The following is a 24,319-nucleotide window of genomic DNA, read 5'->3' as shown; positions in this document are numbered from 1 at the left end:
GCCTCGCGACACGGGATTGTATTCCGAGACGTAGAATACCCGGCGACGATGAGGACGACGACAACGGCAGAGAAGGCAAAATGGCCATTAAGACTTCGCGTATAAACAGCGTGATCTCGCTTGGCTCGCGGCTTAGAGCGAGCGTCGTATCGGGCATCGCGACTCCACGGCGCGCGCGATCGTTAATCGCGTTGTAGAATCAAGATCGTTTGTATACAGCGAAGACAGTAAGAACACGTGTTCTAATTCCTCCGACTTTCGTGACTAATTGTGCGCGCTAATCTCGAAAGCTTCGACGAATTTAGAACTGCGTTTTCAGCCTTGTTACGGTGCTTACGCTCGTTCCGTTTTCTTCGTGTTTTGTTAATTCGCTCGAGAAATTTTAAACGCGAAATAAAATTAATCAATTTATCATTATCTTGAGAAATAAAATGTAATTTTCTTAATATTTACCGAATTATTTCGTCCACGATGATCGATTATTAGGCGCAATCGAGTTCTTTCCGTACCGGATTGTGTCCAGAACAACAGGTAGAAAATTCTGCATTGGCTCTGCATCAACGTCGCTTATCACGCTTAGTTTTTTACCACTGACGGGTGCCATCCGCCTCGTCGTTGAACACGACGCGCGGTCTCGCGTTTCCTCTTTTACGCGAAGTCACGAGCTGTCGAGCGATCGCAGTAAATTCTCATCTTACTATCTTGCAAGTACGATCAGGTATCGTCGCTCGAAACGTCACGCCTGATATCGATGTGTCGGAAGGATTTACGGCCTTCGTTTATTCCCCTTCGCGCGCGCATTGTTACGGCCGGAAGACACGTGGAGTAGCGAACGCCGTAAAAATGACATAAAGGAAACTTTCCGAGTGATCGAATCATATTTTTCTCGCTTTTTATCGGGCACGTTAATTGAATGGTCGCGGTATTATGGTCATCTCATTTACCGAGAAGGCGAAACTGTTGTAAAAAAAAATTACGAGCAATGAATTCAGCGGTACACGCTCTGATGAAGCAATTCATATTCACAATTAACATTTCGAAATATGGTGCATTAACACCATTCCTTTATTTTTTTCTTTGTCGTGCAATTTATTGCAACTTTTAATTAATATCAAGCAGTAACTTGTAAGCTTTCTTCACGATCTATTTTCCTTTTCGTATTTTTTTTAGAATAATTGTGAAAAAAATCGTGTGAAACAAACCTGAAAACAGGCAGGATGCCAAATCTCATTAACGAATTATGGCCTTTTTCCAGCTGCTCTGTCAAATTCGCTCACCGTGTGACTTAAGCGTGTTGTTGTTGTTGCCCAGCCCTTCAGACAGTCTTAAAAACTTCTCCTATGGCGCAAAGTTACGACGGAACTTGTAATCTCACTTTGCCTCGCGGTACTTTAAAAAATCGAGAAGTTTAATGCGGCTTTGCCTCGGCATCTATCGCGCAGAGAAAATAACTCGCGCGGTCCATTTTTTTATCGGTTCTCATTCTGTTCGATTATTCGCTGCTTTTCTTCCAGAGTACCTGTGCCATGGAACTTGGATCGAGAACGACACCGTTTACTTGGTGGCCAGCACCGACGTCGGACGTTACTGCCTCGTTTACAGCGCGTCCGCCGCGACGACGGGAACTGAACTCTCGGTGACGGGCCATCTCGCTTCCTGTCCGAGGGCCTCTCATCACCATCCAGTCTCGTGGCAGGTTAACCTCACGTCGCATGGTGAGCATTATTAATTCTGGACTCAACACGCGACTCCACTTACGCGAGTTTCGCTGCTATGTACATTAACTTTGCGATCTATTTTAATTATAATTATTGAATAGCATTACAAGTCACCAATTTCGCCCACGCTTAGTAATGAAGTCTTCCTGATTTAATCAAAAAAACAATTTAAAACAATTTTGTCCATCGAATTTTCTTAAACTGAAACATTATTTTGTGACTGCGAATTGAGCGCCTCAAAGTTCTACTTTCTCATATACTTCATTCTTTTTTTCTATACATTTTATTCTGATAAAATTGAAGGAAAATTGTTGATTGTTTCAGCTCAATGCGGCGATATTTCGTCGGCGACTGCGTGGACGCTTCGAGTGCCGGCGTCTCTTCTCAATGTCGTCTTCTTCGGCGCTCTCCTCGCTAGATACATCGCGAGGTGATGCCACTGAGCCGAGACGCGCCACGTACCGGTGGCAATATAATAGTTGAAGGAACACAGAACTTTTAATGCGATATTGCGTTTGTGGTGATTATATATAACGTTCTGAGACGGTGGGGTAAACTAATAATCAATCTTAGAACGTAAGTGAGCGCAATGTGCGTGGCCATAATGAAGAAATGGGTGAAGTGATGAAAAAAAAATAATAAAGACAAGTTTGAAACGGATAAGGTGTATACATATAACTGCGCAAGGCCCGCGAATGTGGCAGAGCCGCGCGCGGAAGCGAGGCTTTACGAATGTACATAAAAATCGATGCAATCAACGGAACACGATCTTCCTACGCTCGTCCAGTTTACGAGAACTCGATCGAGACGGTGATATTATTGGAGTAAGCAGGTACAACCATTTATTAAAACTTTATTATTCGTCTTATTGCGAAAATAATTAGATGAAAAAATTGCTTTAAAGAAACTTAATGCCAAAATATTATGTATGATTTTTAATACGGCAGCTACAAAATATTCATATCCTCCGTTTTATTTCACTTGTAATAATTTTACTTGTAAAAGTGATTTTGTCATTAATAAATGTAAATATCGTGATAAAATATGAAATCATGCCAAATTGGTTTTTTACAAATAAACTTCGTTTATTACGTATCAGAATAGAGTAACTCGTTTCTCTCGGAAAGAATGCGAACGTTGTGAGGTAAGAGCGTGTTGCGTGGTGAATGTCTTCGTAGGTAGAGTTGGCGTGGATTTGCGTTACTATATAACGGTGTACGTTTGCCTTTGAAGATGCGAGGAACTCAACGACAATTTATTGATGCAAACATTGAGTTTCGCGAAAAAAGCCGCTGGCTCCGAGGCCGCGACCGGAAATAATGGACTCGGTATCAATTTGTGCTTTTATCTTTTATAGACTGTATCTTCTAACGAGATGTCACATGATGTGTATTTATTTGTTACATTACGTTCAGAGTATATATTTATTTTTATATAAAATTTATATTTATTTATAGATACAGAAATATATATATTTATTTGTGTATAAAATTTATATTTATTTAGTCACTGAAGTGTAAGTGTTATTTCTCAGTATTTATTTAATGTATTGAGAAATGTGTATAAAATTTTTCTATTGATGTCTTCTCTATATTTACAAAAATGAAAAAGAATATCTCCTTGTAAACTATCTGCTACTAGCACAAATAATGCAATTTCCTTGCGCCTGTATTAGTTGTTGCGTGAGATAATATAATAATAAAAGAAAATAATAAGGGTGCTGGGGCCAATATTATACGAAATGAGTGTTGCTCATAGATTGAGAGGGAGTAAAAAACGAGAAAAAGAGAGCGAGAGGGAGAGAGAGAGAGAGAGACAGAAAGGAAGTGATAAAACTATACTACTTACTTAGAAGTAGCTCTGCAGCCACTGCCACATTCGCCGGACGCGTTCGACGCTTCTGAACGCGACGGACAAGACATGTACTTACTTAGGGAGGAATAAGAAAACTGCCACGTCCAACCTTTATATTATACGCGTTTCCGTTGAAAGCTTCGTGGCACGAATCGCCCTTTGCCGTGAAGCCGGAAAGAAGGTACTGTAAAATAGAGAAAAAAAAATAACCACCGACTATGAACGATTATTACTATAATTAACTACTATCGCTGTTAGTATCATAAGACAGAATTAACGGATAAAAAAAAATGGATTCCTTGCTTCGAAAGAATCTCGTTTTCTTTTTGTACACCTCGTAGAAGAGATAGTTATCGAAGAAGCGTTTAGCCTGTAAGCTCTCTGTAAAAATGTTACATTGATCCGCTATTGAACTTTAATCCTCGTGCGATAAATGTGAAGTCGATACCGACTGTACGCCATCGAAAGTTTCTGTGAAACGATCGGGAGAAATCTCGGCCGCGCGATCTTTACCGCGAGTCTCGTAATGTGAAAAACGAAAACGTACCAGTGAAAGGATTTGAGATGGTAACAATCTGAGGTAAACATAAAATATTATTACAATTGGCCATTTCTTTTGACGTATAAGATCTTAAGCTTGCAAATGTTAATTTGCACAATGAGTGGTAAAGTAAATTATTACAACGCACATTAATTGCAAAGGTATCTTGATTGAACTTTTCAGTTTACGTTTGAGTAATTTAACTCAAGCGATGTTTATCCGCTCAATAATTTCTCGATAATATGAACCAAAATGTTGGAAATGTTGTATAGCATCGGTGACGAATTTGAAATTGATATTATTCGATGCATAATAATTACCGAATAATCATGCGACAGAAAATCATTGTAATACAACATATCGCTATTGAGAGAAGAAAGAAGCAATAGAGGAAAATTAGACTGCATGCGATATTACGATAACATTCAGATTTCTTCTGAAGAAAATCAGACGTGATTTTTAACTCTTTCGATACGGAGGGCATATAAAAAAATATGCTGTCTGAGAAACATTTGTTACCGCCATGAGGCGCATATGTTGCCGTACCGAAAGGGTTAATTTTATTTTTGTAATTAATCGGCGATACTTCGCGAATCAATTATTCGAGACAAATGATTCTGAGCTTGTCAGAAATGCTAGAGTCCTACTTTTCAAATGAAATTCATTTCAATCCGCTACGATTTTTCTGTGCGAAAAAATTGATAATCGATATCGACCTGTGAAAGTTATGTTTCGACTGATCTCGAGGACGGAGCCGGCTGACGGTGCAGTCACGTGACACTCGCCCGACCTACTTCCACCGAGCAGCTGACCAGCTGATCGTAGTACCGTAATAGTTACGTAACAGCTTACGCAAGCCACACGTACGCAAACACAGGCGTGCGATGGGTTCATTCATAGACGGTACGCCCGCGCTGGATTTTTAAAATGCTTATAACTCGGCGAAAAATTGACGTAGCAATATGCGCCAAGAAAGAGTTTTCTGTGCTTCGCGTTCCGCAGACGCTTATGCCTAGCGCATACGCTGTTATCATGACACGTATATGTGTGTATACTTATGTAAAATATGAAACATAAAAAGTATAAAAGTATAAAGCGGGGGATTATATAAAATATAGAAGGGCCTTATCTGGAAAATTATAGAATACTTATTTATTCGTAAGTAATGTTTATATTTATATTTAGCTCTCGGGGATCGAATTATTCAGTTTATTGCAAAAGAATAATAAATTTAGCAAGTTACTAGCTGCGTAGCAAAAGCGCGAATGATGAATGTATTAAATTTAATGCCGAAATGACGTGACAGTTTCCATTTTTTTTTTTTAATATTTTACACGTTCCGAAAAATGCAGCCGCTTTATCTCGAATAACGCAAAACAATGTTTGTTCAACTGTCATACCGAAAAAATAAAAATAATTTGAAACTATCCAAAAGAATCTGAAATTGATAAATTGAAATAAAATTCTAAAATTTAAAAAAATTTTTTTGAGTTTTTGAGATTTTTTAGAATTATCGTTTAATAGAGACATGTTTTCTGCGTTTTATACGATTAATTGATTAGAGAAGCTGATCATGCATCAAATTTCGTTAAATACATTTTAAAGTATTGAAAGCTATTGTATAAAAAGAAGAACGGATTATGGGACGACGACAGTGCGATCGTTTGATACGATCTAGTAGAAACTGACATGTTGATAAAATACATATGTTTTTTTATTCGGACTATTTTTTTAAGGGCTCTGATCGCAAGACAGGAACGGTATTCGACGGAAAACTAATCGAACATATGCATACTCGGACAGTTAGATACATGCGAATAAATACATAAATATAAATACAATGAGTTACGTGACAATTCAATATTGACTATAAATTGTACACTATTAGATAAAATCAACAAAATATAAGGAACGATGATATGGAAATAGAAGAAGCAAAAAAGACAGATTATTCGATCAGATTCGATCCTTTCCTATGGCATTTGATTTTTTTATCTATGATACCATATCTTTGGAAGCTGATTCTTTTTCAATTTTTACATGTATATATGAAAGATTGATATATTCTTAGTGGGACGAGATTGCACTCTCCGTCGTCGACAGTTGTACACGATTGCCAATTTCTTCATTTTGCATACTGCAAGCGATGTTTGCCAGAACGTTATCGAGGACCTCAGAGTGCCGGCTGCTTTAACTATTTATGTAAAGATACAGCCATTATCCTCGGATGCAACCGCGATCCTCAACACGTGCGTTTCGCGCACTGTCAGTTAGTATCCTGTAGTATAGCGAGCTGGTATTATCCTGTTCCACGAACCAGCTCTACAAGTTGGTATTGTACAGTATCAGGGCAAGCGTGAAATACATACGTTCTGCGGGCCATCATTTAGGTTGCATCCCAGGGATGAAGGCTGCGGGAAATTATGATACCTTGTACATAGTAGACTTAAAGGGGATCCGAATAGTGACGGGTGTAATCTCGCGTCGTGTACGTCGACGCGAAAAGATATTCGGTATAAAAAGAGAAGAGGGGTAAAAGAGAGACGAGCTGCAGGTGAATTTAATTTTACGATAGTCGCAAGAGTGTAGACTTCAGGGTATTTATATCGAAGGTTACATAGTTATACAAATATACAGAAATATTTAAAGATAAATCATATTGTGAAAAAAAAATATATATATATACTACGTTTTTATTGTTGTAAAGTTATCCAGCGGAGCCGACGTTTAGCCGCGTCGACGAGAATAAACTCTGTTCTTGTGATTACGTAGTCCACGTAGTTGCACTCGCATTCGCTATTGAGTTGCCTCTGTCATCGTGTAACAATATTCGATTTCGCATCGAAGTAGCCCGCTTTCAAACTTCCGAATCGGACGCGTAGAACGCGTGTCGCGAGAGCTGCTACCTTTTCCCTTCATTTTACCATTCGTTTTCGAACTTGCGAGTGGTGAAGATTTAAAAGAGAATTGCAAAACAGACAGGACGTGCAACACATTTAAAGACTGTTCACGAGAAATTTCAATGTTATCTACCGGCGTACGAAAGAGACAGAACTATAAGTGGCGGATATTAACCGGTTAAATAATGAATGTCTGGATGTTTATAACGTAGGAAGACTCATTCCTCCGCATACAATTGTAATTGAACACACGCACACGTCACTATCTGTAGAACACGACACAACGACTATTACCGTCTCTAGTCTTAGCGAGTTACTTGATAATTTCGATCAATTTTGCATAAACAACAATGTAAAAAAAAAAAAAAAAAAAAAAAACATGCAACAGAGCGCTGCTGATTGATTAAGCACGCGTCGATAGTTAATTGAACTGTGAATCCGGATATGTCGAGACTTCCTGTTTCTGTTAACGATTCGCAACGTGTTATCTTTATCGAGGCGTACGGCTCGGTGGTTGAGTGTCGTTCGAGTTTCGATCGGAGGAAGCGCTACTGCACAACTTAAGGCATCTCAATATATGTACTCGCAATAACGACGATAGATTAAGAGTAATTGGTCTCACGATGTAAAAGGCAGCCTGTGAGAAACGTTTTTTTTTTTCATCGGAGAAAATGTCAGCTTTGTTCCGTGTAAGCGCGTACGGGAATAGCGCGGAGTTATAAAATAAGAAGTTAGAGGAGACGGCATCGACATTGTAAAACTATTGTATGTATTATGGTAGGGGAGATATGACGAACAGTCGATGGAAAAATATTCTGCACCGTGATATGCGCGATCTGAAGGTACTACTACTCTAAAAAAATCCACGCTTGAAAGCTATCAAGAATCTATACATAACTGAGTGTTTTACTATTGGATTAAAATATTACAATGATACCTATTAATCTAAATGGTTTTTCATTATTATATTATTATTATATTATAGATGTTATACTTAATAATATATTTACAAATAATTAAGACAAATCTATAGTTTTTATTCCACCATGTCGACCTATCCCTTTCCTTTGCGAAAATTAATTGCAATTGAATTGAATTATTGAATTATCTGGATCTTTATTTTGCTAAAATCCCTGTATAAAGCATCTGTTATTCAATGACAAGGTTTTGATGAATATTTCGGTATCATATGTTTATCCAATATTTTTATAATTGTATCTGTATATTTCTTAAACACTTGTTTTATCGGACGGAGAAAGAAAAGACGGGGCTTCCGACAATAAATATGTTTTATTACACATATATCTCGTACGACGATTACACGATATTAATACATTCATTTAACTGTCCAGCAATCAAACAGATATTTTTATTTTTCTCTCATTATCATCATCATCATTATCATACTATCATTACTAAATCGTTACATGTCTCATTAATATTTAGTAATAACAGGATGATGTTAATATTATGATTAATGTTATGATCATTATCATTAATTATTATTAATATTATCATTATTATTATAACCTCGTTGCTTACGCCCTAAGAACTTCGTTAAGTTAACTCTCTCTCCTCCCTGACTTAATAATGTACATAGTCGCAAATTCACGTGAACCTCTCGGAGTTTTCTTACACGCTAAGTTTGGTGGCCAGCACCAAAACACTCACTAGATCACTGTCTACAACACACATAGAGATTTTGCTTTCTCCGTAGTTTTTTTTTTAATTTTCTTTTCTGTTATGCGATTAGGTAATTCCCTTAACGATTAGGAAAACATATGATTACGTGAGCCCGAGCTACCGCCGCATTTACACACGTCTGATCAGACTCTCGCATGCCCTAATTTCCGCGTCTTGTCCCGCGCAGTCGATGGCAAGCTTACGACTTATTGTTAGTATAAGTAATATAATGTTAATTTTGTTTTTAGGCTGATCTTCAGTACACTCGCTCATCAGTCATCAGAGACGTGTTCCATTTCGAAATCCCGATATTATCGCAGGCGCGCAGGTCGTCGCCATTCCACCAATACACCCCCCGAAATTCAAACACTTTTTGTACAGCTCAGTCCAAATGAGAGAATCCACGCACGACGCCGGCAAATTTGTACGTTAAGAAGACCGATGGCAGACGTTCGGCATTCGGCGCGGATCCCAAATCTTTTTTTTTTTTTTCAATTCTTTTTGAGTGTCTGCGCCGCGAATGCCGATCGAGTTTGCAGATTTGAGCGATTCTGGGACATCCGTGATGAGGATATTTTTCCTCTCTCTCGATTCCAGACCGACTCGTGCGCACCGTCGCTAGAATATTCGTCATCGGAAAACGTATTGGTGAACAGCACGCTCGGCAATCGACTTAATAACAATCACTTATATTACTCTTTGGTTAAAAACATCTATCGATATACATATATCCTCGCTCGCATTGTAATTGTACGTATCGCGTCTGTATTATGTGTGCGTTTGTATGTATGATGTATGTGAGTGTGTTTGTGTGTGTGTGTGTGTGTGGGTTTTCTTTTATGTATGTTGTATATTTCGCAAGAAGAAAGCGTCTCGGCTCTGGTAATTAATCTTAATACAAACTTAAAAGGCCAGCTCTTGACGTAGTTGTGTACTAAAATTAATTGTCCCCTTATCTCGGTTGTCCCTCTTCCCCCCTTTTCTGCTGCTGCTCGGTGCTCTCCCATCGTCTGTATGATTTGGCAAAAAAGAAAAGCGAGTTCCGCTCGCTTTTTTCCAAATCATATAAGCGATGAGTAATACTCTACGTGTTTGCTCTAGCATTTCCTTTATAGACACGCGGCTACTTCTGGATTTTCATTTTCGCTTACAACGATTCGATTACGGACTTCTCTACATCTACGAAGCGAACATGACAAAATCTTACGATTAAAGACAGATATCTTTCTTTCTACCGGTAAGTAGGTGACTATCGGATAATCGCTGAAGAACCAAAAAGGATGAATAATTTCTAACTGTAACTGAGTATCCTTCCTGTTTTAATTGTGTTCCCCATTTCGCCACTTGCTCCTTTCCAATGTGGCGTGTGTATTTCGGATAACGTGCGCTAATCGAATTGGATACGATATTATCGCGTGTGTAATTTTGAACATCGGTTATTGATATATGTATACAATAGTTAGTAATCAAAATGCACGCCACGTCAAAAAGGGAATAGGTGGCGAAATGAAAAAGAAAAAACAAATAATGCTCAGTTACATTGGCGCACGTTATCTGAAATGCTGTTGATATGTTGTTAAAAATCCTGCACGCTCTGGAAGAGAGATTCCCTCTCGAGCCTCCGACGGCGACGTATCTCCATCGTACGCATTGAAGAAAACGACAATTGGTGCGCGATGTACATTTCATCGCGTATCAAAATCCTCCTTCTTCTACACGCGTGTGTGTGTATGAAAAAAAAAAAAAACATTTTGCCACCCACTCGGTATCGCAAACATACAGCTGCCGCTTTCATTTGCGCAGGTACTTTGTGAAGAGATTCGTCCCTCCCGGTTGATAGAATTCAATGAGACACGAAGACGGAACTTTCAATAGCGATAACGAAACGAGCCCTCTCGTCTTCTCGCGCCAGGCCCAGCCGAAGCGCAGCGATCTCGACGCATCCTCGCATATCGCCATGGTTTTCCATCGTCGTGAGGACGTCATCTCTTATCTCCCGACCGAGACGGCGGCTCCCATCATCGCGGCCGCCTCTTCTCACGTGACCCGGTCGGCGCGACATAGGTCGATACAAAGGGACCGGCGGCTGGATGCGGCTAAGTGCGAATGTCACTGACGCACGCGCCACCAGCTCTGCTGCACCTTCTCATGGAACTTCCTGCAAATCCCGGCGAGCCTCCGTCACATCCCAGCCTCTGTGGCGTTCTCCTCTGTCTCACCGCCCGCGTCCTCATTTGAAAACGTCGACTCGCCGCCGCCACCGCCGTCACCGGTGTCACCGCCCTCCACCGTCTCGCCAGTCTCGTCGCCCTCCTCCAACGTCACTTGGAAGTGTATCCTGTCCGACTGCTGCTCATTCGTCGCCAGTTGTTGCTGATCGTCCGACGGCGGCGAAGGCGGTATCATCGATTGGTACCAGTCGCGGTTCTCCTCAAGGGTGTCCAGGATGTCCTGCGCGTCCGGATGCACCAGATCCGCCCAGGTTTCCCAGAGTGGATGCACGATGTAATCGATGAAGCCAACCTGTGACTTCTCGATGGTGGCACTGTGCCGGTCGCACATCGGACTGATGTCCATGTTCTGCTCCCGTTCGCGATCACCCTGCAGGAAGAACTCCTCCATCAGTAGGCTCACCCATCGTCGGTAGAGAGTTAGAGGTTTCGTCGGATTCGACAGGTCGGCGCAGTGCACTAGGTTCTCCAGCACCTGAATGCGATCGGTGTAATTGTCGAGCAGCAACACACCGGACCCGGCGACCTTCTTCGTCTCCACCATAGTTTTCAGATCGGCCAGCAGCGACATGTGCTTCGACATGTCCGTCGAGAGAACCATGTCGATGACCATCTTCCGTAGCGTCTGCCGCTGCTTCTTCGTCATATTAACAAAAATGTCGCAGCCCTCGTTCTGCAGAAGCTTGAACGCGACCGCCAGGTGATGATTCTCCAGCACCGACTCATCGTTGTACATCAGCGCGAGTTCGGAGCCTGAACGAAGAGAGATCGTTAATTTTTTCTGTTCATTTCATTATAAAATAAAAACAAATTAGATTAATCGTCACATATTATTATTTTTTAATAGAATGCGTTATTCAAAATATAAATGCTATTATAAAGAAAAAGTTAAGTGACCTGCCGATACTTACTTGAGTTAATGAGGAACTGATTCGTGAGTCCCGGATGATCTACATCATGGATGGAAGCCGCGAATAATGCAGCGGTGATCTCCAAAGGTGTGAACACGGACTGCAAAAAAGCAGGAAGTATATTATTATTGACATACATTATTAGAAAAATCATTATTTCTCCGCACCTCGATTCTTCCTTTCGCGAGAAATCAATATTCCGAAAAAAATGCAAGGAGCGTTCAATGTATTCTCGATAATGCTGTGACACAAGTAATTAAACAGTCTTTTTATAAGAGCTTAAAAAAATTAGTTACTAGATGTAACAAGTGTTTAAACACAAAGAAGAATTGCAATGAAAAACAATTTTGCATATCGAGCGCCGCTTGTATTAATTGACGCCTTATTATCCAGATAAGAATAAGTTATCGAAATTCCATACTTCCTGTTATGCGAAAACAGAAATATATAGCGGCTATATGTTTACCTCTAGTGCGGGCGTGTTGAGCAGAGTGTGAGTAGATTGAGTCACATCAGCTGCATGGAGGCTATTGTGGAAGGGATTATCCTTCACGTAATGATCCTCTAGGGTCATCATAAAGGTAACGAAAGTCTTCGGCGGTATCGCCAGCGATTTGAGCAGATCTCGACTCTGGAAGGCCGTGTACGCTACGCAAGTGAGGGGTCGATTGTTGCTGAGCTCGCCTATCCTGAAGATGTCGATGCCCCATTTGTCGATGTCCGACAGTAACTGCGCAAACAATTACATAAAACATTAACGATTGTGTTTCGAAGTAATAAGTCACAGTGATTAATAAGGAGCGTTGTATAAGATACACTAATTAAATGCTTCTCTTTCAAGCGATATCGGGAATCGCCGTTGTTATCTAATTATTATACGGTGACGCTGACGTTGATAACGAGAGCGCCTTGTAGCTAAATGAAGGAAAACCGCGCGCTTAAATGTGGAGATTGTGGAGGTCCTACGTTATCGTCGTGAGGTCGCACGTAAAGCTGATTATTCACGCACAAAGTCGAATTATTTGCACGACGAGTTCGAGAAAAACAAAGTAAGCGCATTAAGTCACTGATGTGAGATAAGAAAAAACCTGCGTTTTTATGCGAATTGTTTGTAAACATCATTAAAATACGATTTTAATTTGACGAGAACATCACGACCGACTTCGACAACGTCTTGTATTTTCGTTCTTGAATAAACACGTGGGCAGCAATCCGACTGCCAAATAAAGCATTCATAGAACATCAAAGCAGCATTTTGATTGATTCAGAATTGCGTGGGCATAAAAATGGATCTCTCGAGAAGTCTCGGAAAACCTGGAGATCACGTAGCCATCTAAGGACACGTCTGCGTTGCATTAGTCTAGCAACAATTTCTCTACAGAGAAAACCAATTAATATGCAGAATAGCGACGTTTAATATTCCTGTTCTTCCTCCTTTTTCATTAAGAAAATTTACTTTAATTTGCATAATGGAGAGATGCTTACCTTCTTAGAGATAAGGTTTCTAAGAAAATACTTAGACCCCATTTCATTTTTCTAAAATATTATTCTACAGCATCTTCTATATAATTTACATTTTTAGCACAAAAATTCTAGATAAATTTTTCGATATGTGCAATAATCGAAATTATATGTAAAGATATTTTTCGAATCTCACTTGGATCAGTATGTTCAAATATGATATATTACTCTCTCGTAGAAGTGCCGAAAATCAGTTTCATTCTCGAAGGATGCGCCGCTAATCAGTTGAATTATTCAGGTTATCAGAGTCGCGCGACCTCGGCCCAAATGTTTTTGCTGTAGCAGTTAAAATACAACCAGCCTTGTAATCGGCGTAATCGTACGCCATAAAGTAAACGTTCTGCTTTCTGAAAGTCCTATCCTTATTCTTGTGCCGCCTCTTGTACCGGCCGTCAAAAGCGAGATAAGTTCAACATCAAAGTCAAATAAAGAAAAGGAAAAAAAAAAAAAAAAAAAAAAAAAAAAAATAACGAGAGAAAAAATCGGAACGTGAATATTTTAGCGAAATATATAGCACATATTCAGCGAGTTATAAATTCTGAGCTGATATGAATCGCAGCAATAAATTTCTTAATTAAATTTTTATTAGAGTCCACTTAAAGCGGATTGAAAAATACGAACTTTCGTCATATATTCATGCGCTGGGACTTCAACTCGTTAAAATTCATCAAACTTTCCTGCTAAGCAATCCCGCGAGTGATGACGTCACAACATTAAAAACATTCATTCTTCTTCCCGATTTGGTCGCGCAATACGGTGGCCTATCCAGAAAGCGTAACTTCTAAAATCTTTTGCATACTTTTGCATAAATTTACTCGGATATCCGCTCGAATCTCATCGTTGCACACGCATAGCGACACAGCACCGTGTGAAATTGAAATAACGCAACGATGGAGCGATTTACCGAACGTCCAGCGAAATGCGATATTTGCGATATCGCACATACGGGTATCCGGAAGCGTAAATGGAAGTTTTCGGTGATTATCGCACAGTCAATATAGACTCGACACAGTTAGCGATGTAGCGCATTTTAATTACCGGAGCTCACGCTTTTGTAATCTCTCGTAATCCGAAAGATCTTGCCGCCTCGTTGATCCGCTCTAATCTCACTCTTTCTCTCTCTCGCACTTTTCCTTTTACTTCGTTTTGTTATTCTGCTGTATCATGCATGCTAATCTTCCGTAAAATCGGGAGCACTGCAAATATTTGGCCGGCAGATATATGCACATACGTATCGTGGAGGTCGTTCGGGAATTTTCCGAAACCGAAGTTGTGGTGCGCCGACGATTCGAGCCGCGATGAAGTAGCGAGATATTGGTCCAACGCGGACGGAAGCCAGAAACATGGAATTCTCTGGGTGCAATGGGATTCCGCATCAACATTGCGCGTAGATCAAAGAATGAAAAGAAACAATAAACGTGATCACCGTCGAGAAAAGCAATAAGCGTTATCGCGATAAATTCGCCAAATCGTAGTATTCGTGGAAAATTAGAAGCGGGAATTTCTAGTGTATATTTAGCGAACCGTTTGTTAAAAAAAAAGAATGTAGGAATATATTTTTTCAAAAATATTAAACTGAAATTTATGACTATACTCGTTGTTTTGGACATCCAATTTTTTAAACTAGAAAGTTGTCTTTTCGGTGGAAGAATAGGAAGCCTCATTTTGCAGTCAACGTAACGAGTCCCATGCGTCACCGATCGGTTAAATTAGTAACCACTTTCTAGATGGAAGTTAGCAGGTGATTATGTACGGCTTTCGTAAACTGCGCGTTATATCATCTTTATTCTGAGAGAGAAAGAGTAAAAAGTTATTATATGTAATCAATATCTGAATAAATGAGTGTACGTGAATAATCATATATTGCACAACTTTAATACAATTATTTCGGATTTATTGCAATTATTGCAATTATTGCGTAATTATCACTCCGCACCCCGCGCTTTTTAAAATTCTTTCTTTCGTCTCGTAGCTAAATAAAATTTTAGTAATTACGAAACAATAATTATATCGATAAATGCAGTAATTAAAATAGATTCATAGTAACAATCGTATAAAATCGTGTGATACAAAAAATATAACAATTAAGTTTCTATTAATGCAAAATCGTTTTGTTTTTCGAAAAGTTTTACAGCCGCAATTGCAATACATGACGGATTACACGTGCCGCGCTCTTGTTAGGCCGCGATTAATGAATGTACGGTCGAATAAATCTCGATTCTATCGAATCCCGTAATCAGTTTAATATCGGCATGGTTGGGTATCAACCCGGTAAATTCTGTCGAAAGCCCTGCGATAATTAGATGTTCTTGCCAATCATGCGTGGGCGCGAGACTATCATTATATGTATGTAATGACAAATAACTTGAATACGAGCGAGACATTTGAAAAAAGATTACAAAGTGTTTTGAATGTCCGCAAGTAACGCGCACGTTATCTTCCTCGTTTTTTTTTTTGTTTTATTAAAAACTCGAAATGAGAACGAAGCAAAGTGCCGCGACAATAATTTCGAGATAATATATTTTTTTGTGCAACGCGCGTATTTATTTTTATAGTCGTTAACTATTCTTTTTTTTTTTACAACATCACATTTACGCTTTGAATTCTCGATATGCGATTCGGGAATTCAAATGTTAATGTTGCGCGAGGGATGAACGCTGTCGATATAATCCGGGCGTACGTCGCGCGTGTAGCGAAACGTTAAAGGTCAAAGGCTCACCTTGCCGAGCTCCTCCTCATGCGGCGTTTCCACCCCGTGGAGCGGGACGCGTTCACCGGTGAAGCTGTTGGTGTGTGTCAACGGCCGTTTCACGCCGCTGATGTGCGACATAGCGGCGGGTCCCCTTTGTACGCGATCCTTCTTTTTCGCCGCCCGTGCATCAACGCTGCCCGCAGCGGCGACCGCATCCTCGATTCGCAGAGATGGTAAATCCAGCTCCTGTTGCTTGTCTGTAGGCAAAGAGCAAGCGCTAAGTGGGTAAGCGCAGTCGGTTGATTGACGTTAACATTGAACTTAAAGAGGATGAGAGACCTTCTAATTATATCGTGATAAAAAACACGATACTAAAATACACGTTATAAAAATGTTCCATTATATAATTCAGTATTATAAAAAATTGCAACGCACTTCTGCGGAATTTAATAATGCAACATTTTGCCCGGCATCAACAGGAAGCGAATATCGTTTGTCGAGAGAGCTCAAAATCTAATTTACATAGTTACGAAGCCAAATGCTATCGCGGCACAATCATCATGTGCGTTGCACTTAATTGGAGATCGCAACGATAATGCATCTGCATTGTGTCTATGATCACAGATCACCTGGCGCAGTTTGTTTATCACCGTTCAGTGCTTGTAATCAGATCAACCGATAGACTCGCGTCGAACGGCAGATGGCCGATAATCCGGTGTTATAACGCCGCAATATCTCATTAAGAGTTATCGTTCGACCGACGCCGCGTAAGAATTACGTGATTGGATCGACAAACGTGTCGATCGTGCGTCTTCCCTATTTCTTCTCTTGCGTCATATTGCCGCCAGTGTCAAGAAACTTTCGCGGAGACGGGCGACGATTGCAGGAAACCCGCCAGGAAGCCACGTAACGAAATCAACATGCCGTAAAAAAGTTTTACTGGCGAGCCTCGGCAGAAATTACTTCCTTAAAGCTTATTCAGATGTAGCGATTTTTTATGTTGCTGACGTCAGTTTCGGGAAGTCGTATTTTTTTACGCACGGTATCTACCGTGAAACGCCCTCGAAGGGAATGCGTTTTTCTGATCTGACGATAAAATCTCCAGAGCAACCGACCGCTCGTCGGACAAAGCGAGCGACCAGAATAAATAGTCATGGCGATACCCGGCTATGGTGTTTCAAGGGCTTTTAATGCGTAAGAGCGCTCATTTTATTACCTGTAAAATCACTTCTGGCGATGACCTCGTTAAACGCGGTATCATTTCTTTCCGTTCACTTTGTTTGGCGTGATTTTTTTTTCAAAGAACTTCTATCGATTTTTTTAATTTGCTTCACTTTATTCAACATCATGCCTCGCTCGACTTACCGAGAAAAGTACTGCAGATGTACTCCGAGATCTGATTCCCAGACTTGGACGACTCCGAGAAATGCGACAGCTCCTTGTTCAGCATTCTCTTGAACTGTAATCAGAAAGAGAACGGGTCATTAGAAAAGTAATTGACTGCAATCGGGAAGATAATATTTCGATAAATCGATAAATTCGCGGTAGCGTGCTACAGCGACGCGAACTACTTGTTTCCGTAATTGAGCTCAAATCGCATTACTCAATCAAATATTTTTATCATCCGAAAAATCTGTAAGATTTTTTATACAGAATCGTCAAGCTGGATTATCCGAGATCGAGTGATGTCTATTAACGTACTACTCCCACTAATACGCCAAAGCGGGATGAAAAAAGCTATACTTCCAGGAATTTACGACCCTTGTGGGTAGATAGATAATGGAAAAAGCTAACAGAAGGTACCGAGAATCGCGAAAACAATAGAAAAAAAGAAAATGAAAAATTACACCGGGAAAGAGAGATCCCCGGATTTCTAGCCGCTCTCAGAGCGTCCGACGAATTTTTTCTCATTGCCGTGCGTGAAAAGCCTTCTCTCCGCTGTAATATTTACGATATTTGTGCGTAATACTCAAGCCCCACGCACGATTGTCGAGGCACGTGCGGTGCGGACGCACGCGGGCGCAAATTTCCGATGGGACAAACAATGCCGGTCGTGCATGCCCTTATCAGAGCCGCGCTATCGCCGTGTATCATCTTTACATAGGCATGCCGCAAACGCGTGCGCACTCGCCAAATGGATAGACAAATATATGTTTTTATGCAAATATATCCCTGCGAGTTGGAGTAACGACCTGCCGAGCGGATTATTGAATAACTTCGTCGCGCGGCGTAACGCGCTGATTAAACGCCCTTTCGCAGTACGATGTGTTCCAGCTCGCGGTTCGTTTCGTCCGGAACTCATTAATTCAACCGAGTTTCGAGATGAAAAATGGAAGTTATTAATTTTACGAAATTAAAAATTGTCATGCCGAATGTCTGTGGAATGATTTTTTCCCCGTAAATGAGTTGTCTGATTTTTTTTGCGTTCTATTTCAAGATTTGCCGTTAACATTTGATTTTTTTCAAAATAAAAATAGACGCAAGCGTTTTGCGTTTATCGGAACGATTGGATAATGATACATATTGCGCTGTAGTCTGCTTATTATAAATATATGTATATCTACGAAATGAGAAGTATGTATAATGAGCGATAAAAATATAGATAATAATACTTGTATTATCATATTCTTATAAATATATGCTTTCTGCGATAAATATTGCTTTTGTTCAATATAGTTACAGATGTCAATGTACCGTAATTCCGTATAATTAAGCCTTTGAAAATAATCGCCAAATGATGCAGGAAAAAACAGAAATTACGACAACCTTGCAAAAGACGAGAACATAAAAGAGGCGTATCGGGTTGACTCGAAATGAGTTCTTATTCACAGTCTCGCATTTAATGCTCATTTTTTAAATTTTTATACATGCCGTTAGTGACACTTTTAAACTCCCTATTAGCGCACTTTTTAACAAATGTTAATTTTTATCGAATTCCCATAGCAAGGTTTCTTATAAATCGATGTAATATTTTATCATTTTATTTTCATCGGATTGAAAACAGAACACTTATTACTGCAGCTCAAAGATGAAAAATTATTTGCTTTCGTAAAATATTGGTATAACATTTATTACGACGCGTCTCATTTAATCGAAATCTGACAAGTGCTTCCTCCGCGTACAGTGCCATAAAGATAAAGAGGATGTCGAAAGGCTTAAGTAGGTCGACGGAGAAAACTAAGTAAAACGTGCGCTCGCGTGACGCGCGCGAATAATGAATTAGCATCAACTTTACGTTCCGCTACGCGCTTACGTGCTCTCGCTACGCACGCGGTAATGCACTCCATTCAGGTGCGCAACAGGATTTTCTAACTAAGCGCAACGAATTCGACGGGAATCGAGGTCTAGTTTAATGAGGAAGCAATGTTGCTACGTTATATCGTAAAACGGCTCGAGACAATCTCGTTTCGAATACATAGTCACGTCGTGATTTCGCGAACGGGCAAAGTCGTCATAAATTTGCGCAGCACTATTTGCCGAATGTATCTTCTTGCGATAATTTTGTAGTACATTGTACTCTATAACAAGATATTTCGGCAGTAATCTTTCGCCGTAAAGTAATTTACAAGACATAGGTACAATACAATTTGTCCACGCATTAATGCGGATTCGAACAGAAACCACGCACGAGATAAATGACAAAAAATAATATCAAAAGTCTCTTTCCGAATTCGAAATTTACTTTGCACGTAAAAATAAGATTAATGCGATATCCTGAATATTATTGAAATTTACGTTATTGAAAATCACGTAATTAAATTACACTGATGTGAAAAGATAAATGCAAAGTCCATTTTACGAGCAAAATAAAAATTATTTAAGAATATTGCAAATAAAAATGTAATTTTCTAAAATTACGAGAGTATCTAAATGCAGATACGGGAGTATCTAAATGCAGATGTGAAGCGCTGCAATGCAAATCCCGCGCGATCAAAGTGGATTAACCGGACTATTGCGACGGCACTAGTGTGACCGCGTCTATTTGTGATTCGCCTTTTTTCCATAATTATCAATGAACTTTCATAGAAATGTCGCAGAAGGTCAAGACCATCGTACCTCATTTCCTCAGCCCTTGACATATATCGTTTTTTTATTAATAATTACCATTCTCGGTAATCGAGTCATTGTTTCGCATGATTCATCTTCTTCGTCTGAAATCCCGTCTAAGGTAAAGTTTACGCGCACTTATCTCATTCGCCTGTAATCCTAGATTTCTAACCATTAGTCACCTACATTAATATCCTAATTAATTAATCAGCCAGCAAAGAATTAAGTCTTCGTATAATCACGAGATTAAACGAAGATAGAAAATTTTTGCTAATTAAAAAAAATTAATAAGATGATTTATTCTTTCGCATTAGAGTACGTCTTCGAACACGTTCTATCGAATTGAATTCGCGTTTGAGACTCGAGCCGCCGTATTTGACAAGCGTAAAGTGTGAACGAACAGAATATTGAATTGCGACAAGCGTGTCTCGATATGCAAACGCACCGTTTGTTTGTGTGACGTGCATAAACTGTCTGCACAGTTTCATCATTGTGACAAAACGCGTGAGTCGACACTAATTAAGCTCGGTGATTGCTTGACCCCGCAATAATGCACCTTTATCTATCGTATCCCGAACCCCGAATTAAGCGATAGCATAATCCGCCGCTTGTTCATTGGACAATGATAGTCGTGAAAACGCATACAGATGTTTCTGCTGTATCTTTTCGAATTAAATACTTCGATTTCGCGACTCTAGAGGCGAATCTTTCAATATCAATAAAAATTGTGCAATCGCCGTGTTTACAATGCGTATCGTCGATACGTATCAATTTCTCGCACAAAGTTTGACGACTATTATTGAGAACCGTAATCAATCAAATCAGTACTTTTGTCGCGATAGAAATTTATCGCGCGATAATAAGCGACTACTACGCTTTCTTCGCAATTAATTGAATTGAACCAATGAATAATCGCTCGACATTACATTAATCAAGATTCATCGCCGTCTTTATCCGAAATGGTATCAGTGTCTCGAGAGTTTTTGGGAAAGGCTTTTTTCGTAGAACACTCGATCGAGTATCCATAGGATTATTCGTGATATTGACAGCTTTGACAATTAGTAGCTACACGTGAGGCCGATAACATGATCTATAATTAAACAATGATATCACATGATGCGTCTATCGTTCTTTGCACAATTGTACGATAATTTGGAATCCAGGTCACCGTGAAAATGCGCCGCTAAACGGCTATTTCGCCAACTGTTTGTCGATTGTGACAATGATAAACGAATTGGTTCTCGTGCGATCGATCGTCTTTCGAAATCCTAGCACTTTTATTTGTTCGAATTACTATGGCAGATGGCGCTATAAGATCTACGGGGGATCTTTGATAAAATTAGTTATCACGAGTACACATTGACATATTGCGTCTTCTCTTACAATATTTCTTCGATAAAATCTAGTTTGATCAAATAATCACTGCTTAATCAACTTACTTGTTAAAGACGACCATAATCTATCGAAATCTAAGAACATGAATCACGTTTTAATACGCATTTAACAATTGATAATATTTGCAGAAATCAATGTAAATATAATAAAATGATTCAATCTTAGCCTCTTATCAAACAGTAGAAGCCGCCGATTTTTTATTTTTAGAAAGCTAACTTGAAACTTTCTCTTTTCTAAATTATATTATTGTCATATCGTTACTTTTAATCATTAATTATATATTATTAATTATATAAACATGTTTATTCTATGTTTATTCGTGTCATTAATATGCTATGAAGAGAAAGGCAGTCTTAATTATAACATATTCATGTCGTTAACCGGTATACGTCGGAGTAAACCTTCCGGAAGAGTTTAACACGTTCATTAAGATAAGTTACTAATGATAAATCGCGAGATTAGATCAAATGGCGTACATAATCCCCAAATTACCTGCACTGCCATGATGCTGGCTATGGCCGTGAGATCCGCCAGGGTTCTCAGATAATTGAAATACCTAGCGGACTCGTCAACGTTGCCCGTCTCCACCTCACCGTTCGCCGTCTGACGCACCATCGCGCGGCCTTTTCAGCTTGCACACTCGAGAAACTCTCTCGCGAAAAAGTCGAGCGGTAGAGTCTGCCGGGTCACTGGCCGGCGCGTTTTCGCACGACGACTACGACAATGTCTGGGACACGCGAGAGCGTGCCGCACTAACTTTCACGAAGAAGAAGTTATCGGAGAAAAACGCGGCCGATCGATCGATTGCTTCCGAGGGGAATTTCTCGACCGATGCGTTCCGAAGAATAGCTGCGTACTACCACGCGCCGTGTCGGTTGAATTATTGGCGAACTGCTCCAGTTCCAGACTCCCGGAGTCGCGGGTTCATCGACTGATGATCCCGAGCCACCGATGGACGGAGAGCGTGACTCGAACGAGGAATCGCGGATGAGCACTTTCTGATTCACCGACACGTATCACCGCCGCTCACTGCTAGGAGCTGCTGGCCTGCGAGCGGCCAGAGGCTGCGAGCTGCTCGACTGCTAAACGTGGTCTACGTGCCAGAATCGCGGCGACCGGGCTTTTTATCTCGGTCGCTCTGCGTGTCTCGGTCTCGCTCCCAGTCACATTCATTTCACAGCGGCTCTCTCGCTCTGACACATACGCTCCACGCGTGCCGACGTCTCTCCTCCACTTTACTTTGGCGCGTGTAGCAGCGAGGCGGGTGGGGAGCGTAAAGCCGAGCGAGCTGATGTGCAGTACCACATGACGGTTGCACATTGCTCCTGTATTTATCTCACGCGCGAGCGAGATTTAAATTCTAAAAGACTCCCTAAGTTAATTAAGCTTTTTTGCCGTCTGTTTTTAATAGTCTTATCTATGATACAGAAGCAACCAAGAAATTTGCTTCATTAAAATTATCAGAAATCTTTAACCTAAGACGCAGCAAAATTCTGATAATGAAATCAGTTCGCTGCGGCAGGCTCGCAGCAAAAACTCGCACCATAATTTATAATTTATTTTGCTAAGTAATCCAAATTCAACCTATTGTGTTTGTTTCAGGAGGTCGACGCCGCTGTTGCCGTAAAACGTCTTCGCTCTTTCGAAGAAGTTTGGATTTAATGGAATCAGGAGTCAAGCATTGTTCATCTAAACTGCATATTACAAAGACGGATCCGTAGTGCATCCGTAGTACAGGGAACGTAATCTTGCGTGGGTTTTCAAAGATCCTTTCATTAGCGAGAAATTTCTCAGTCGCGGAAATTGCCGGAGCTAATTTTGTGGAAGCAATATCTAATTCATATTCTCAGGCAATAATCTCGAGAGAATGCACTCAACGTAATGCATATTATATGTTATTCGTATGTGAAAAGTTCAAAGTGACTGTCAGTAGACACGTGTCTCTCGACACGCGCCAGTTGAGACGTGTGCCAAACTCGCAAAGTTATCGCGATAAAAATATATTTTGGTTCTTTAGAATCGATTACTTTATTCGAATAAAAGAATCGTTGCTCTAATTGTGATTATCCCGCTCGTCTAGAAAGATTGTCTCAGAAATTCATTCTATTTCTTTAAGATTATTTAACAATGAGCTCACAGATAAATTTGGACTTAAGATGAACTCGGTGAGAACGCGACTTAAGTCGAACCTGTCATCTATGTTTTGAGACAAAGCTTTACTCCGAAGAGGATTGCGTATTGGAAATCTCTCACTTCGTCGCTGAATCCCGGCATTGTACCACGAAAAGTGCGATCTTGGAAAAGAGGATAAAACATTTCTTCGGAGTAAAAAATGTTTTTATAATCATTTCTATTCTAAATGTAGGATATTTATTTTTTCCCATACGATGTTTTATTTCTGTTTTACGGAAATCGATGTTTGATTGATAAATAGAAGAGAGTAACAAAGTTAATAGTAAAAGCAAGCAAGATACCGACGAGTGTTGTAAATAACATCTATGAAGCTCGTTAAAAATATAACTTTCCGCTGCGCATGAGTTGCGCCGATAATTAGTAATTAGCGGTATAACTGCGCGCAGGAATACGTGACACGACGCACGAGTCACATTCAGCGGATGGTCGATTCTAGGATTGCTACGCTTTTGTCGCGTCATCCAGTTCTACCATATTCACTTTACTGGCCTCGTTATCGCGTTCGATCGCGATAGAATTTCGATATTAACCCAAAATTTCTTATACACATGTTAGCGATTAGCGATCGCATCGTTTATTGTTGTGCATGATTAAGCAAGCGGCATGATTGATGCGTAACGATGTAAAAGGTGT

The 24,319-nt window shown here is 40.1% G+C and overlaps 2 protein-coding genes across 30 annotated transcripts in view; one reads left to right on the top strand and one right to left on the bottom strand.

The window, feature by feature from the left end:
- Positions 1-8,039, top strand: part of LOC105678911 (uncharacterized) — a 264,119-nt gene extending 256,080 nt beyond the window's left edge. For all 5 annotated transcript variants that reach the window (XM_067358228.1, XM_067358226.1, XM_067358227.1 and 2 more), the window contains 2 exons: positions 1,515-1,715; positions 2,043-8,039. In XM_067358228.1, coding sequence (XP_067214329.1) covers positions 1,515-1,715; positions 2,043-2,152 — 311 coding nt within the window. In that variant the 3' untranslated portion in view covers positions 2,153-8,039. The remainder of the gene's footprint in view (positions 1-1,514; positions 1,716-2,042) is intronic.
- Positions 8,040-8,284: 245 nt separating this feature from the next.
- Positions 8,285-24,319, bottom strand: part of dnc (phosphodiesterase dunce) — a 331,146-nt gene continuing 315,111 nt past the window's right edge. For 24 of the 25 annotated variants that reach the window (XM_067358185.1, XM_067358186.1, XM_067358188.1 and 21 more), the window contains 5 exons: positions 17,417-17,510; positions 16,079-16,308; positions 12,305-12,568; positions 11,839-11,938; positions 8,285-11,680 (listed from right to left, as the gene is read on the bottom strand). In XM_067358185.1, the coding sequence (XP_067214286.1) occupies positions 10,878-11,680; positions 11,839-11,938; positions 12,305-12,568; positions 16,079-16,308; positions 17,417-17,510 (1,491 nt within the window). In that variant the 3' untranslated portion in view covers positions 8,285-10,877. Of the gene's footprint in view, positions 11,681-11,838; positions 11,939-12,304; positions 12,569-16,078; positions 16,309-17,416; positions 17,511-21,985; positions 22,601-24,319 lie in introns of those variants that run through there. The other variant, XM_012378302.2, reaches the window with a different exon arrangement.

Source organism: Linepithema humile, chromosome 6, assembly GCF_040581485.1.
Source record: "Linepithema humile isolate Giens D197 chromosome 6, Lhum_UNIL_v1.0, whole genome shotgun sequence".
Taxonomy (NCBI): Eukaryota; Metazoa; Arthropoda; class Insecta; order Hymenoptera; family Formicidae; genus Linepithema; species Linepithema humile.
The sequence above is the reverse complement of the archived record's forward strand: the minus strand, read 5'-3'. Positions and strand labels throughout refer to the sequence as shown.